Below are 16,606 nucleotides of genomic sequence, written 5' to 3' on the forward strand. Positions count from 1 at the left end.
ATAAAGAGAGATCTGCCTGTCTCTGCCTCCTGAGTGCTTGGGATAACAGGTGTGTGCCACGAGCAGCTGACTCTAAAAACAAAACAACAACAACAAAAAAAAAAAAACATTTAATTAACAGACTCTTTCAAGGTACAGGATGAATAATCAAACACAGGTGAATAATCAAACGCAGAAAATGAGGGAAGACTCTTTTTTCTTTATTACTTTATTTTATGACTGACCATGGCCTCCCCTTCATCCTCTCCTCCCACACAAACCCCCACTTCCCCTCTTCCCACGCCCCTTTAATCCACCCCTCATCCATACTTCCTCAAAAAAGGGTGAGCCTCCAGGGTTATCTGCAAAACATGGTATATCAAGCTGCCATAAGAGCAAAAATTCTAAAACTTTCCTAAGATGGCTTAATGAAGAACACTTTAATCACAGCCTTGCGAATTTGTTTGGTCTTCACACTATAGATTATGGGATTCATTACAGGAGGGATGAGGAGATAAACATTGGCAATTAAAGTGTGAACAAATGGAGGAGCATGCTTCGCAAACCTGTGCACCAATGAAAGGCTGATCATAGGGATGTAGAAGATGGCAACAGCACTGAGATGGGAGACACAGGTCCCAAACGCCTTTTTCCGCTCCTCCTTGGATGCAATGCAGAGCACAGAGCGGATGATCAGAACATAAGAGAGAAGGATCAAGACAGAGTCCAAGCCTGCAGTAGAGATGACAGTGACCAGGCCAAAGGCACTGTTAACCTTGGTGTCTGAACATGAAAGCTTCATCACGTCAGGATGGAAGCAGTAGGAATGATGGAGCACATGACTACGACAAAAAGACAGACGCTTGAGGAGCAGGAGCAAAGGAACAAGAGCTGTGGTCCCCCTAATTATAATTACAAAACCCGCCGCAATGATCCGTGAGGTGGTTAAGATCATAGCATACCTCAGTGGGTTACAGATGGCAATAAAGCGGTCAAAGGCCATCACCAGGAGGACTGAAGACTCCATGAATGTAAAGCCATGGATAAAGAACATTTGGCCAATGCAGGCATCAAAGCTAATTTTTCGAACATTGAACCAGAAGATGCCCAACACAGTTACCAACGTGGAAAAGCACAGACCCAAGTCTGTGAAGGACAGCATGGACAGGAAATAGTACATGGGTTCGTGGAGGCTTGACTCAGTGATGATGACAAAGAGGATCATGCCATTCCCAGAGATGGCGATAGCATATAGGCAGCAGAAAGGGATGGAGATCCAGGCTTGAGAGGTCTCAAGACCAGGAATGCCAGTGAGGAAGAAGACTGTTGGATAGGCAGTGCTCTGGTTGAAGTACGGCATAGTGACTTGAGGAAGCAGGTGCTCTTGGAGGACAGGTACACATCCTGTAATGACAAGAATAGAAATGCTTCCAATCTCTACTACATACCATGCATTTAGGAACACTGGACAACAAGTTCCTGTCTTTAATGGAAAGGCCAAGCCATTTGCTATTATACTATATGTCAAACTGAACACAGGTCTACTGGGGGAGGAAACAGCACTAACATCTGTGAGGAGACCCAGGTTTTCAGAAGATCCGTGCGGTATTATGTATGGGTGTCTGTGTACACACATTCAAAAGGAAACTAAATTAGGTAATGAGGACTGGCAAGATGGCTCATTGTCATGGTAAAGGACAATGAAGTCAAGCCTGGTGACCTATGTTCAATCCCAAGAACTCATAGGGTAGAAGGAGATAACCTACTTCAGCAAGTTGTCATTTGACCTTCTTCCACATCTATGGTAGATGTTCAAGTATGCACACGCATGTACACACATGCATACAAACACAAACACACATGTACACATAAAGTACAAACATATAATAAAGTGTTAATAGGTAATAAAAGTGTCTTCCAGTTCTATGGCGTTGGACATGGCTGATAGGTATTTCTGAGCAATAAATGTTAACCAGACCTACTATTCATAACCTCTCAATTTCTACAGTCCGTTAATGCCCAGTGAAAGGAGAAGAATAAAACAGACAGTATTACAGTTTTTCTAATCATGACTGAATAAATACATAACAACTCTCACTGTAAAGACATCTAAATATTAGAAAAGAACCAATAACTCTGCACAAATAATTCACCCTTGATGACAGAAAGAGAAGCTCTGCTTACACAGGTAGTAATTGGAAACCTGATTATGTTTAAGGAAAATTCTGCCTGCAGAACAAAGATGTGAAGATGACCTCACTAGGAGCTAACAACTCACTGGAAGCTTGTGGAAAGTCCCTGGAGAAGAAATCGCCTTAGCGGAGGCCATGGTTTTCTACTGTTCAAAGGAATATTAATGTCAGAGTGAAATGGAGTTTCCTTTCTCTGTAAACGTGTCAATCAGAAGGACTGAGGGAGCTACTTTATTCTGCATCTGAAGCTTTCTAAGCCACATTTTCCTCTTCAGCATGTTTGACTATAACGTAAATGTCTGCCCCTTCTATTCACTGATGCATGTGTTTCAGTGTCGTCTTGGGTGATGGATATGAGCTAAAATCAGATGCATCTCAAAAATAGAGACTGCAAATGACCCTGAGGAAGTAAAAATTGAAAAGTTGTGACTCTGGACATAAGCAGAAAAGTCAGCTAAAGGTGTGACAGCTCTGTGGTATTGGAGTGGAAGAAAATAGGGAGTGATCAAAACTGAAAACCTTTGAGTATTGGGATATTGCCTTCCAATGAGGCTTATGGAGAAGCAAGGTTTCTCTAGGCTTTCAGTCCATGGCTAAGCACCAGTGCTGTTTCAGTTCCATGGCAGCTCAACATGGTAGGAGCATTTCATAAAAAATAATCAAGAATTGAAAAGAAAAAATATGGGAGAATATTCCAAGATCAGTCTTAAGGGCATGCCACTTAGAAACAAATCTGCCCTGCACAACCCACCCCTTAACATTCCACCACTCCCATGAGACCCTGTAGGATAATTCAGGTTCAACACAAATCTCTCTGTCTCTCTCTGAGAAATTATAATACAGGTAAGTTGAGTATTAGGACTCTACCATTAGTTTTCAGAAATAACCCATTCATGTATTTTATATATTCTATTAGCTATCTTGTCAGGTATCTGCTGTGGTGTTCAGCTTAGGTCTGAGGAAATGCTTGACTGTGTGCCCCTGAGTCATTTTAATCTTCATGATCATGATTCTGCAGTTACATTAGAAAGTGTTTCTTTAAACAAGTGGGTGTGGTTATATTAATATCTAAAAAAATGATTTCAAGCTTAAATCAATGAGAAGAGATGGAGAAGGAATCTTTATACTCATAACAGAAACAATTCATCAAGATGAAGTCTCAAACCTGAATACCTATACCCCTAATACAAGAGCACTCACATATGTAAAAGAAACATTAGTAGAACTCAAATCACACATCAAACCCCACACACTAATAGTAGGAGATGTCAACACTCCTCTCTCACCAATGGACAGGCCAACCAGACAGAAACTTAACAGAGAAATAAGAGAACTAACAGATCTAATGAATCAAATGGACTTAACAGACATCTATAGAGCATTCTACCCAAACAAAAAAGAATATACCATCTTCTCAGCACCTCATGGGACCTTCTCTACAATTGATCACATGCTTGGTAAAAAAGCAAACCTCCATAAATACAAAAAATTGGAGTAACCCCCTGTGTCTTTTCAGATCACCATGGAGTAAAGTTAGAATTTAACAACAATACTACTCCCAGAAAGCCTTTAAACTCATGGAAACTGAACAGTCAACTACTGACTCACCCCTGGGTCAAGGAAGAAATAAAGAAAGAAATTAAAGTCTTCCTTGAATTCAACGACAATGAAGGAATAACATATCCAAACCTAGGGGACACTATGAAAGAAGTGCTAAGAGGAAAGTTCATGGCACTAAGTGCCCATATAAAGAAAACAAAGAAAGCTCACATTAGCTACTTAACAGCATACCTGAAAGCTCTAGAAAAAAGAAGCAGACTCACCTAGGAAGAGTGAAAGACAGGAAATAATCAAATTGGCGGCTAAACTCAACAAAATAGAAACACAGAAAACAGTGCAAAGAATCAATGAGACAAAGAGCTGGTTCTTTGAGAAAATCAACAAGATTGACAAACCCTTATCCAAAGTAATCAAAAGGCAGAGAGAGAACATCCAAATTAACAAGATCAGAAATAAAAAGGGGATATAACAACAGACACTGAAGAAATTCAGAGAATCATTAGACCTTAATACAAAAACCTGTACTCCACGAAATTAGAAAATGTAAAAAAATGGACATTATTTGGGAAAAATACCATATACCAAAATTAAATAAAGATCAGGTGAGCAATTTAAATAGACCTATAAGTCATGAGGAAATAGAAGCTGTCATCAAAAAACTTCCAACCTAAAAAAGCCCAGGGCTGGATGGTTATAGTACAGAATTCTATCAGAACTTTTTTTTTAAAGATTTATTTATTATGTATACAACATTCTGCCTCCATGTATGCTGACACACCAGAAGAGGGCGTCAGATCTCATTACAGATGGTTGTGACCCATCATGTGGTTGCTGGGAATTGAACTCACGACCTGTGGAAGAACAGCCAGTCCTCTTAACCACTGAGCCATCTCTCCAGCCCTCTATCAGAACTTTTAAGAAGAGCTAATACCTATAAAGTGTTCCACATAATAGAAACAGAAGGGTCATTGCCAAACTCTTTTTATGAGGCTACAGTTACCCTGATACCAATACCACACAAAGACGCAACCAAGAAAAAATTACAAACCAATCTCACTCATGAACATGGATGCAAAAATTCTCAATAAAATACTCACAAACCAAATCCAAGAACACATAAAAAAATGATCCATTATGATCAAGTAGGCTTCATAGCAGAATGCAGGGCTGGCTCAACATACAAAATTCTATCAATGTAATCCATCATATAAATAAACTGAAAGAAAAAACCATATCATCATTTCATTATATGCTGAAAAGCATTTGACAAAATCCAACACCCCTTCATAAGGTCTTGGAGAGATTAAGGACACAAGGATCATATCTAAATATAATAAGAGCAATATACAGCAAGCCTACAGCCACCATCAAATTAAATAGAGAGAAACTCAAAGTGATTCCACTAAAATCAGGAAAGAAGACAAGGCTGTCCATTCTCTCCATATCTCTTCAACATAGTTCTTGAAGTTTTAGCAATAGCAATAAGACAACATAAGGACTTCAAGGGGAATCAAATTGGAAAGGAAGAAGTTAAACTTTTGTAACTTACAGGTGATATGATAGTGTATATAAGTGACCCCAAAAACTCTACCAGTGAACTCCTACAGCTGATAAATACCTTCAGTGATGTGGCAGGATACAAGATCAACTCAAAAAAAAAAAATCAGTAGCCATCCTAAACACAAATGATAAGCTGAGAGGGAAATCAGAGAAACATCACCTTTCACGATAGCCACAAATAACATAAAATATCTTGGGGTAACACTAACCAAGAAAGTGAAAGACCTATTTGACACAAACTTTAAGTCTTTGAAGAAAGAAATTGAAGAAGACACCAGAAAATGGAAAGATCTCCCATGCTCTTGGATAGGAAGAATCAACATAGTAAAAACGGCAATCCTAGCAAAAGCAATCTATAGATTCAATGCAATCCCCATCAAAATCCCAACTTAATTCTTCACAGACCTTGAAAGAACAATAATCAACTTGACATGGAAAAACAAAAAATCCAGGATAGCCAAAACAATCCTATACAATAAAGAAACTTCCGGAGACATTACCACCCCTGAAATTAAGCTCTATTACAGAGCTACAGTAATCAAAACAGAGACGTTGACCAGTGAAATTGAATTGAAGACCCAGATATTAATCCACACACCTATGAACACCTGATTTTTGACAAAGAAGCTAAAATTATACAATGGAAAAAAGAAAGCATCTTCAATAAATGGTGCTGGCATAACTGGATGTCAGCCTGTAGAAGAATGAAAATAAATCCATATCTATCACCATGCACAAAACTCAAGTCCAAATGGATTAAAGACCTCGATATAAATCCTACCACACTCAGCCGGGCGGTGGTGGCGCACGCCTTTAATCCCAGCACTTGGGAGGCAGAGGCAGGCGGATCTCTGTGAGTTCGAGACCAGCCTGGTCTACAAAGCTAGTTCCAGGACAGGCTCCAAAACCACAGAGAAACCCTGTCTCGAAAAACCAAAATAAATAAATAAATAAATAAATCCTACCACACTGAACCTGATAGAAGAGAAAGTGGGAAGTAGTTTCAATGCGTGGGGGCGAGGGATAGAAGGAAGGGGAGAAGGAGAAGGTTGAGGAGAAGTTGAGGGAATGAGATAGTTGAGATGAAGGAAGGACTGAGATGAGAGCAAGGAAAGAGATATCTTGATTGAGGGAGCCATTATGGGGTTAGCAAAAAACCTGGCCCTAGAAAAGTTCCCAGGAATCCACAAGGATAACCCAAGCTAAGACCCTAAGCAATAGAGAAGAGGGGGCCCTAACTGGCCTTTTCCTGTAGTCAGACTGATGATTATCTTAAATATCACCATAGAACCTTCGTCCAACAACAGATGGAAACAGAGGCAGAAAACCGCATCGGAGCATTGGACTGAGCTCCCAAGGTCCAGTTGAAGAGTGGAAGGAGTGAGAATATGAGCAAGAAAGTCAAGACCATGAGGGGTTCACCTACTTAGACAGTTTGCCTGAGCTATTTGGAGCTCACCAACTCCAACTGAACTGGGAATGAACTAGCATGGGATCAAACTAGTCCCTCTGAATGTGGTTGACAGTTGGGGCAGACTGAAGGGCCACTGACAGTGGCACTGGGATTTGTCTCTACTGCATGTACTGGCTTTGGGGGATCCTATTCTCTTTAGATACATATCTTGCTCAACCTAGATGTAGTAGGGAGGGCCTTGGACTTGCCATAAGTCAGGGTGTCTTGTCCTCTCTTATAATTGGAGGGGGATGGGGTAGGAGGTTGTGGAAAGGGAGTGGGAATTTGGATTCGTATTTTTTTTTTTTTGAGACAAGGTTTTTCTGTAGCTTTGGAGCCTGTCCTGGAACTAGCTCTTGTAGACCAGGCTGACCTTGAACTCACAGAGATCCTCCTGCCTCTGCCTCCCAAGTGCTAGAATTAAGGTGTGCATCACCACCACCTGACTTGGATTGGTATATTTTTAAGTAATAAAATAAAACAAAAAAGAAAGAAAGTGTTTCCTTTGCTGTTTCCTTAAACCCTCCTGGTGCTTTGCTCTCAGACTCACTCCTTTTAGATTCATTAAATCACCTATTCCCCCACCAGTCCTGTGATTCCAGTCACATCAGTCGCTTTGGCAAATGTCAAACACTGACATAGGGCAGAAGTTACTTCCCCTTAGATGCAGAGGTAGGCTCTTGTCTCAATTCTTCAATAAAAAATTTCAAGTAAATTGCCGTACACACAAAAAAAAAGAAAAGAAAAGAAACATCCACTGAAGAGAACTCTTAAAAATTGTAAGAAGGATACTGAAATGTAGCCCCCAACAACAGACAGCTTTTGCAGGGTGCAGGTGGGGAAGGAAGGACTTGGTTTTCTCTAAGGGGCTAATCCCTGAAGATATGACAGAGTTCCACTGAGTATGCATCAACACAAATTGTATTTCTTTCTTCTCCTCTTTCTTTAACTTCTTATTATTCTTATTTTTATTCTTATTCTTGTGATCACAAGGATGGGAGCAGACCTGGGAGGATGGGAAAATGATTATGATGGGGATGCCTGATATGAAATCCAAAATAATCAATAAAAATACTATGTTGGAAAAGGAAATTGATAACATTTAAAAAAGTCAATCTTATCTTTCAGCTGAGGTCTAAGACACTGAAATTCACAGATTTTCATTTTGATTGGCATTACTTCCCAATTCAGCATTTCCTTTTTGTCTGTGTGTGTGTGCATGTATGTGTGCGCATGTGTGTGTGCGCATGTGTGCACGCATGTGTGAGTGCATGTGTGCATGTGTATATGTGCTGTGTTCATGTGTGTATGTGTGTGTGTAAGTGGGAGAAAAGTAAGTTTTCTGACTAATTAAGACAAAGACTTCACTTGAACTCAAACCTGGTGATAAAAACTATTACTTTCTTAAAATAAGTGGAACAATTGTAACAATCTTAAAATCATGTTCACTTTGTTTTAAAGATAAAAATTTAAACCTCAAGGCCAGGCGGTGGTGGCGCATGCCTTTAATCCCAGCACTCGGGAAGCAGAGGTAGGCAGATCTCTGTGAGTTCGAGGCCAGCCTGGTCTACAAGAGCTAGTTCCAGGACGGGAACCGAAAAAGCTACGGAGAAACCCTGTCTCGAAAAAAAAAATTAAACCTCAGAACTTTTTTCTTTTACCTAATTCTGTGCTTTTATCACTTATATTTGACATTTATTTTATTAGTGTATTTGAGAACTTCATACATGAGTACTGTGTTTATATCATTCCCACCTCACAGTCTCACCCTTCTAACTACTAGATTTTCCCCCAATTTCATAGCCTCCTTTCCTTATAGTGAATGTCTGAGACCTCACGTAAAACAGGTATTCATAAGACAGCACACCATGTAGATGGCCACTTCTCAGAGGCACAGGAGCACATACCTGTGCTCCCAGAGTTTAGGAGGGGGGCAGTAGGATCAAAGTTCAAGGGTTATCATCAACTGTCCAGCATGGGCTAGAGACTCGTTTATGAAACAAAAGTGTCAAGAAGGGGAAGAGATGTTAACCTTTGTACATAATTAAGGAACTGTGAAAATTGTTCACTCTTAAGAGAAATATTATAGAAATTAGTTATAAAACTAAAAATATAACTTCTTGAGGTTGAGTAATCCCACTTCTCAGTGATCAATTAAAGACACTGGATGCTGAAGAGGCATCTGTTCTCCTGGGTTCTGTCACCATTAGTCATGAAGGGCAAAATCTGGAAATCCCAAATTCCCATGGACAGATAAAAGAAAAGAGAAAATTATCACAAACAACATGGCTTTAAAGGGTAATGATCTCTGAAACAAGCTCCAATATAGAAGAGATCTGGAGAACATTAGTCTTGGTACAATGAGTCAGCCACAAATCGATAAGTAGTGCATGAGTCTATTAGAAGTGAGGCATTTTAGGTAGATTCATAGAAATAGAGTATAAAGTGCTGGCTTCCAGGGGCTAGGGACAAGAAAAATGGGAAGATTTTGCTCAGAGGGTATAGACTTGCAGTTACTCAAGTTGAATACTTTTTAGATAGCAGTTGATTTAAAAGATTCTACCTACAATCAATAGCACCCAAAATATTCTGCATGTGTAGATTTCCCAGGTAGTGCCACAGCTACAATAAAAATAAATGGGATGATTATGCTGTAAAGGCTAAAAACACACAAATAAAGTTAAAGAGTTAAAGATTCCAATGGGTAGTATAAGCAGTCAAGATCTATTTCTCCCTAGTAGCAAAGGAGATGACATGCCTGAAGGGCATGATCTTGGTGCTTGCTTGTGGCAAGGTCTTATTAAGTGGGCCTGGACAGTGTCACCTCAAGATCCTCTACTACTGCCTTTGGAGTGCCAAGTTTACAGGCATAAGTCACCATGCCTCTCTTGGGTGATAGTATAAAAAATTCATAATTTCCATGCAATTTACTTCACTAAATCTGAAGTCTTTTTATTCTAGTGTGAACTTCTTGGAGTGTTGTAATCAATGATAATCACAAACCTATTGGCAAACATGGAAAGAAGAATAAACAACTTTTAGAAAAATATATGATTCCTAATTCACTTCTGGAACAAATGAGCAAACATCAAATAGCTATTCTTTTTAAATTTTATGCATTTTTATTTATGTGCATGTATAAGTGCCTTGTGAATTTCTGTGCACCCAATATCTACAGATGTCCAAGGAGCACACAGCCCATAGAATCCCCTGGACCTGGAGGTACAGGTGGTTGTGAGCTGGTACTCTACAAGTTCAGTAAGTGCTTTTAACCACTGTGCCCTCTCTCAATCCCTGAAATAGTTATCTTTGTACATTATAAGTGTCTCCCCTACACGAGAATCCCCCAACACAAGGACTATGAAGCAAACATCCCTATAGCCAGGTCACCAATAGCATCAAGTGGACAGGCCACCCTCACCAGGAAGCCTTACACACATCACACTCACAATAGCACCAGTGAGTTCTGCCGCTCCACCTTACAGAGGAGGAAGACTAAAGACAAGGAAATCAAGGCTGAGAGGAGCCAGGCCACATTCACCCAGCACCCTGATGGTAGATAGACCCAAGAAACAAACTCTGCCCTTCATGGCTCCAACTCCTTGGTCTTGCAACTATCTATTTAAAAGTGATTTCTTTAATTTTAATTACTTTATTTTTAATTGTATTCTTTAAACTTTACAAATTAATAGGCTTCTGTATAGGGTTTTCATTCAGCTAATACCCTCTCCCCTCACTGTTCCATCCCCTTCCTCACTGGACCCTTTTGTCCAGAGTGTGCCCCTTTCTGCTTTGTTCTATTGTCTTCTCCAGTCACATGGGATCCTTCAAGTTTCCTCTCCTTTACCCATATTTATGTCCAGCTGTATTGCATGTTTAAAAGTTAACAGCTAGACACATGCCTGAGAGAGAACATATGGTGCTTGTCTTTGTGAGTTGAGGTTACTTCAATTTCCTGCAAATTTCATTTTTCTTTAAGATTATAATTGTGGAATGAACTACATGTTTACAATTATTGCCTATGTTGTAGCAACTATTTTGATTGCTGTGTTTTAAGTTGACACAATATTAAGTTGTTGACATAATATTTAAGTTGACATAACATTAAATTGTTATACATTATAAGTTACTGAGTGCTTCTGGGTTTTAATTAAAGAGTTCCTCTAAACTGCATAATTTTTCATAAATAATCTGAAGAATATGCATTGCCTGTTGAATTCCTAAAGTCTTCATTGTTCTCAAACTGTGACATATGTACAGAATTTCAGATTGAGTCTAGAAGGGAAACATTGATCATGCTGCCTGGTCTTTAGAGTCTCATCAGAGTGGAGAGAAAAGGAGAGCAGAGGAAAAGAAAGGAGAGAGTAGGAGAGGATAAGAAAAGAGAGGAGAGGAGATTAACCCTCAAAACTTACAGGCCAAATGTTCTTCTAGACTAAGGTTGAAGATCGACAATCCCAGCCCTCTTTTCTGATACAGGTCCAAAATGATTCTGCTTTTCTTGAAGAACCCAAAAGATAAAAATCTTGCAATGGGAGCACGCTAAGACTTGAGAAAGGGGAGTTTTATGAAGACTCCAGAAGCTGTCTGATGAGAGCCTTTTGCCCAGGAGGAAAAAAAAATGAATTCCTAGGAGAAAACTCTGCAGAACTGTGTCCTGCTAACCCGTTGTGCTCCAGATGACAGATTTATAATTATATTTGCTGTTAGTCTAACTTTACTCTTACTTCTTCAGATACCATGTTTATGAGTTACAATTTCCAAGCTCATTTAGGAGCAGGGTCAGCCCTAAGGAGCTGTTGGACAGAGCTCTGCTTAGGGCCAAAGCCTAGGAGAGAGGGTTTAATGGACTGACCAATAGCCTGTTCAGCTGTCATTCATCTGTTTCACAGCCATCAAGAGACACAGAGCCCATATGGAAGAGGAGCTGAGGAATAACGAATAACTATGCTCACTGAAGGCATTCAAGTCTTTCCCTCTGTATTTCGTATCCCTGGTAAATTATGGACCAAGTACCTAGTGCCATAGAAACTAATAATTTAAATGATAATAACTAAAGGAAGACAACAAAATTATTGAGCCCCTTGTTTTTCACCTACCAGTTTATTAAAATGATCTGGTAACTTGCCCTAAACTGTTTTTTAATATATTTACCATTATGAAGAATACCCATTTGTGAAGACCTCTTGTTTAAAAGTGACTCTTGGCCTAAGTCCATGCCTTCCTAGCTAGTCCCTGTCCCATTTCTGGGCCTTCCACCAAACACCAGAAGACTTCCACCCTGCAAGCCCAGGTCACATCAGCAAGAAAGGGTAAGTGACCTGCCTGGCAATGGAATTGTCCTCCTCCCTGGATTCTGTCTCCCAAGACCCAGGTCAATGACATCCCAGCTCACTCCTAATGCTACTGCTGTTGGACCCTACTTGAGGTGCTGACCATAATAGCCACAACTGCTCTCACCAGCTGACAAGCAGCCCTTCCACAGAACTCCGGCAGACTCCATAGACCAGATATAGTCCACACCAGTTGGAAGAACAGACACCATAGGCCCATATTAAAGTTCACACCAGTTATAAGAACAGCCCCAGCACTTTTAGAAATGATACAGTCTTTACAGACTAATAATGAACAGCTAGTTGTGAAGATCAATACTATGGAGAGGCATAGCATCACTTTGACAGAAAAATCATCAATGTTGAAGGGTGTTGAGACATTATCTGAGAGAATTCATGCTGCTGATTTTAATAATCAGAATCTCTTGAAAAGCTATGATAGATTAACAGATAAGGTATATCTCCAGGAAGGTAATAAGGATGCCATCAAAATTATATCCAAGGATGAGTCATTATCTTTACTGGACAAGTTTCATACCTTAGAATCCTCAATGAGGGCATTAGAACAGAACACTGGACAGGAGATTCAGACTTTACAAAAGGCAGTTGTAAAACAATTTGAAAAGATTGATGAATTTATTGAAACTGGTGAGCAGGAACAGAAGATACAAAAATAGGATTTAGCCTTATCAATATGTGCCAGACTCTGGGATGAATTACCCAGAGCTTTAACTGCCTATCTGGTAATTTCCTCCAAAAGGCCATCTGACACAAAGTACCCTAAGGTAGTCAAAGAATATACATGGCAACCTATAGATATAAGCAATCTAAAAGAAATTAAGCAAGCAATAGTTTTTTATGGACTACATTCACATTTTGTTAGGGAAATGGTGAAAATGTGGGCTTCAATAAATAATGATACACCATTCAGTTAATCTCAGTGGTCCTAGAAAATGAACCCCAACTGCTTTGGAAGTGTTATAGGAAAAAAGAGGCAAAAATTTTAAAACAGTAAGGGAAAGCAAAAGGATTTGAGACTTCCCAAGATCAAATTCTTGGAGAGTGCCATTACCCTGATCCTCAAGACCAGGCTCTCTACAACGAACACACCTTGTCCTTATGTAGGCAAATTTAAATGCTTGAGACAGGATTCAGAAACCAAGAAATAGAATTGAATCATATATTAGGGTTAAACATGGACAGAGAGAACTCTTTAGTGACTTTTTACAAAGATTAACTAAAGCTATAAAGTAGGAGTAACAGACCCAGAAACTAGATGTGTACTTATTGAACATTTGGCTTTTGAAAATGCCAACTTAGAGTATAAAAAGATCCTTGGGCATTTAAAGGTCAAATCAGCACCAATAAATGAATGGATCTTGCATACAATGAATGCTGAGATATTTGACTGGGATAGGAGAAACAATTTTCAATAGTATGAGGAGACACCAAAATGCCAAATGTTTTAACTATAGTAGAATAGGATATCTGAGAAGGGACTGTAGACAAGAAATTCCAGGGAATAATGTCTCCTTTAGGAATGGCAAGAATAGGAGGAGTTAGCCTCCTGGAATATATAGGAGGTGGGACAAAGGCCAACATTGGATCAATGAATGTAGATCCACAAAAGACAGGCAAGGCAACTCAATACCATCAGGAAACTCCTTGGGGGTCCTCTCACACACACCCTGTTGAAACATGGCCCAATCATTCTCAGTCACTGTGGAGAATATGTCTCACCAGGAAAATTAAACAATCCAGTGCCTACTGTTAAAAAAGAAAAACATACTGTTCTGGATGATGGAATAGACATGGAGGATGAATCAAGAACTCCAGGAGGAAATAGGAAATGTATGTGCTTCACTATACCTTTAAAAGAAAAGGACAGAAAGAATTTTGCCTTTGCAGTGCCTATTCAACCCACTAGGAGATACCGGTGAGACATCCTCCCACAGGAAATGCTCAGTATTGAGCCCTACACTCTGCAAATACTTTGTAAGTTAGCCATTGTAAATAATATGAAAGCAGTTTGCTAAGTCTATAATTTACCATTACATGGATGACATTTTGCTATCTGATCCAAATGCATATACTTTAGAAAGAATATTTGAAGAAGCAAAGAAACTTTTGTCTAAATGGGGATTGCAAATTGCTTCTGAAAAATACAAAGAGGAAGTTCTGTCGATTACCTAGGCTATAAAATAAGTTTACAGAAAATTAGAACAAAAAAGGCACAAATTCACGCCTTTAATCCCAGCACTCGGGAGGCAGAGGCAGGCGGATCTTTGTGAGTTCGAGACCAGCCTGGTCTACAAGAGCTAGTTCCAGGACAGGCTCCAAAACCACAGAGAAACCCTGTCTCGAAAAAACCAAAAAAAAAAAAAAGGCACAAATTAAGAGAGACTGGTTGCAGATTCTTAATGACTTTCAAAGACTGTTAGGAGACATTTCCAGTTTATAGCCAGCTGTTGGGATAACACCTGATGTAATAATTCATTTAAACAAACTTTAGACAGTGACAAAGACATAAATAGTGCCTGAGATTTAACAGCTGAAGCAGAAAAAGAATTGACTAAAATTGAACAGAAATTATAGGAGGCACATGTGGATATGGTGAATCCAAATCTTAATTGTATTCTAGTCATATTGCCTTCCAGAATTTCCCCTATAGGAAATTTAATGCAGAGTGAAAATATTATCCTAGAATGGATCTTTTTACCACATAAACCAAGTAAAAAATTAAGAACTTATGTGGAAAAGTCTCTGAATTAATTATAAAAGGAAAATGAAGACTTCATCAACTAGCAGGTATTGAACCAGCAGAGATTATAATGTCTTTTACTACTGATGACATTTTAAAAATTATAGGAAGACAATAAACAATGGCAATGAGTTTTGCTAATTTTTTGAGATAAATTAATAGAAATTATTCCCAAAGCAATAGAATTAGCCTTATAAAGAGAACTACTTGAATTCTTCCCTGAATTGTATGTAACACACCAATAACTGGAACCCATACATTTTAATCTGATGCAACTAAAATCAGAAAAGGCAGGTTACAAATCAGAAGAATTAAGTAAGGTGAAACAAACCCCTTAAAGTTCTGTTCAAAAGGCAGAGTTATATGCTATTCTCATGGTACTAAGGGATTTTAAAAAGCTCTCAATATAGTTACTGTTTTACAATATGCAGAAAGTTGTCTTGCATATCAAAACTACTGAATTTATAAGATGATACAGAATTGACTTCATTATTTATTCAGGTTCAAGACATAATCAGAAATAGGCTTTGCCTTTTATATATAATACACATTCAACCCGATATGGGTCTGCCACTCTAGAACAAAGCAATGCAGAAGTTGATAGAGAAGAGTACTAGAAGGAAAACTCCAACTAAGGACGTTAGCTACACCCACAAAAACACAGGCAATAGATAATACTATATCAGTAGAAACCAAAGAAGGGAAACACACATACAATACCACCAACGATAACAAAACCAAAAATAGCAGGATCTAACAATCATTTGTCATTAATATTGCTTAAATCAATACACCTATAAAAAGACACATATTAACAGAATGGATACAAATACAGGCCCATCCTTATGCTGTATACAAGAAAAGCACCTCAAGTTCAAAGATAAACATTACCTCAGAGTAAAGGGATGGGAAAAGATTCCCCAATCAAATGGACATAAGAAACATGGTGGTATAGTTTTCTTAATAACTAACAAAATAGACTTCAAACTAAAATAAATCAAAAGAGATAAAGAAAGATATTTAATATTTGTCACAGGAAAAACACATCAAGATGAAGTCTCAGTCCTGAACATCTATGCCACAAATACAAGGGCACCCACATTTGTAAAAGAAACACTACTAAAGCTTAAATCACACATTAAACCCCACTCACTAATAATAGGAGATTTCAATACCCCACTCTCATCACTGGACAGGACTGCCAGTCAGAAACATAACAGAAAAATACAGGAACTAACAGATGTTATGACTCAAATGGGTTTAACAAACAATTATTGAACATTTTACCCAAACACAAAAGAATACCTTTTTCTCTACACCTCATGGAACCATCTTCAAAATCAACCAAATCCTTGGTAACAAAGCAAATCTCAACAAGATACAAACAAAAATTGGAATAACCCCCTGTCTCTTATTGGATCACCATGGCTTAAAGTTAGAATCCAGCAACACTAATTGCAGAAAACTCACAAACTCATGGAAATTGATCAGTGTTCAACGAATCACTCCTGGGTCAAAGAATAAATAAAGAAATTAAAGTCTTCTTAAAATTTGATGAACATTAGTGCCAACATACCCAAACTTATGGGACACTTTGAAAGCAGTGCTAAAAGGAAAGCTCATAGCTCTAAGTGTCTACATAAAGAACATGAAGAAATCTCATGCAAATGACATAATAGCACAAAAAGAAGCTCTAGAACAAAAAGAAGCAAATGCACCCAGGAGGAGTAGATGCCAGGAAATAATCAAATTGATGGCTGAAATCAAT

General features: G+C 38.7%; 1 protein-coding gene across 1 annotated transcript; it reads right to left on the minus strand.

Moving 5' to 3' along the window:
- Positions 1–394: 394 nt before the first annotated feature.
- On the minus strand, positions 395–1,339 carry LOC130880168 (olfactory receptor 51F2-like). The gene has a single exon (XM_057779101.1). The coding sequence runs from the start codon at positions 1,337–1,339 to the stop codon at positions 395–397; it is 945 nt and encodes a 314-aa protein (XP_057635084.1).
- Positions 1,340–16,606: the final 15,267 nt, after the last annotated feature.

The sequence above is a fragment of the Chionomys nivalis genome, chromosome 8 (assembly GCF_950005125.1).
Source record: "Chionomys nivalis chromosome 8, mChiNiv1.1, whole genome shotgun sequence".
NCBI lineage: Eukaryota > Metazoa > Chordata > Mammalia > Rodentia > Cricetidae > Chionomys > Chionomys nivalis.

Excerpts from the sequence above, each read along its gene's own strand:
- LOC130880168 (XM_057779101.1), bottom strand. The coding sequence starts at position 1,339 with ATGCCGTACTTCAACCAGAGCACTGCCTATCCAACAGTCTTCTTCCTC.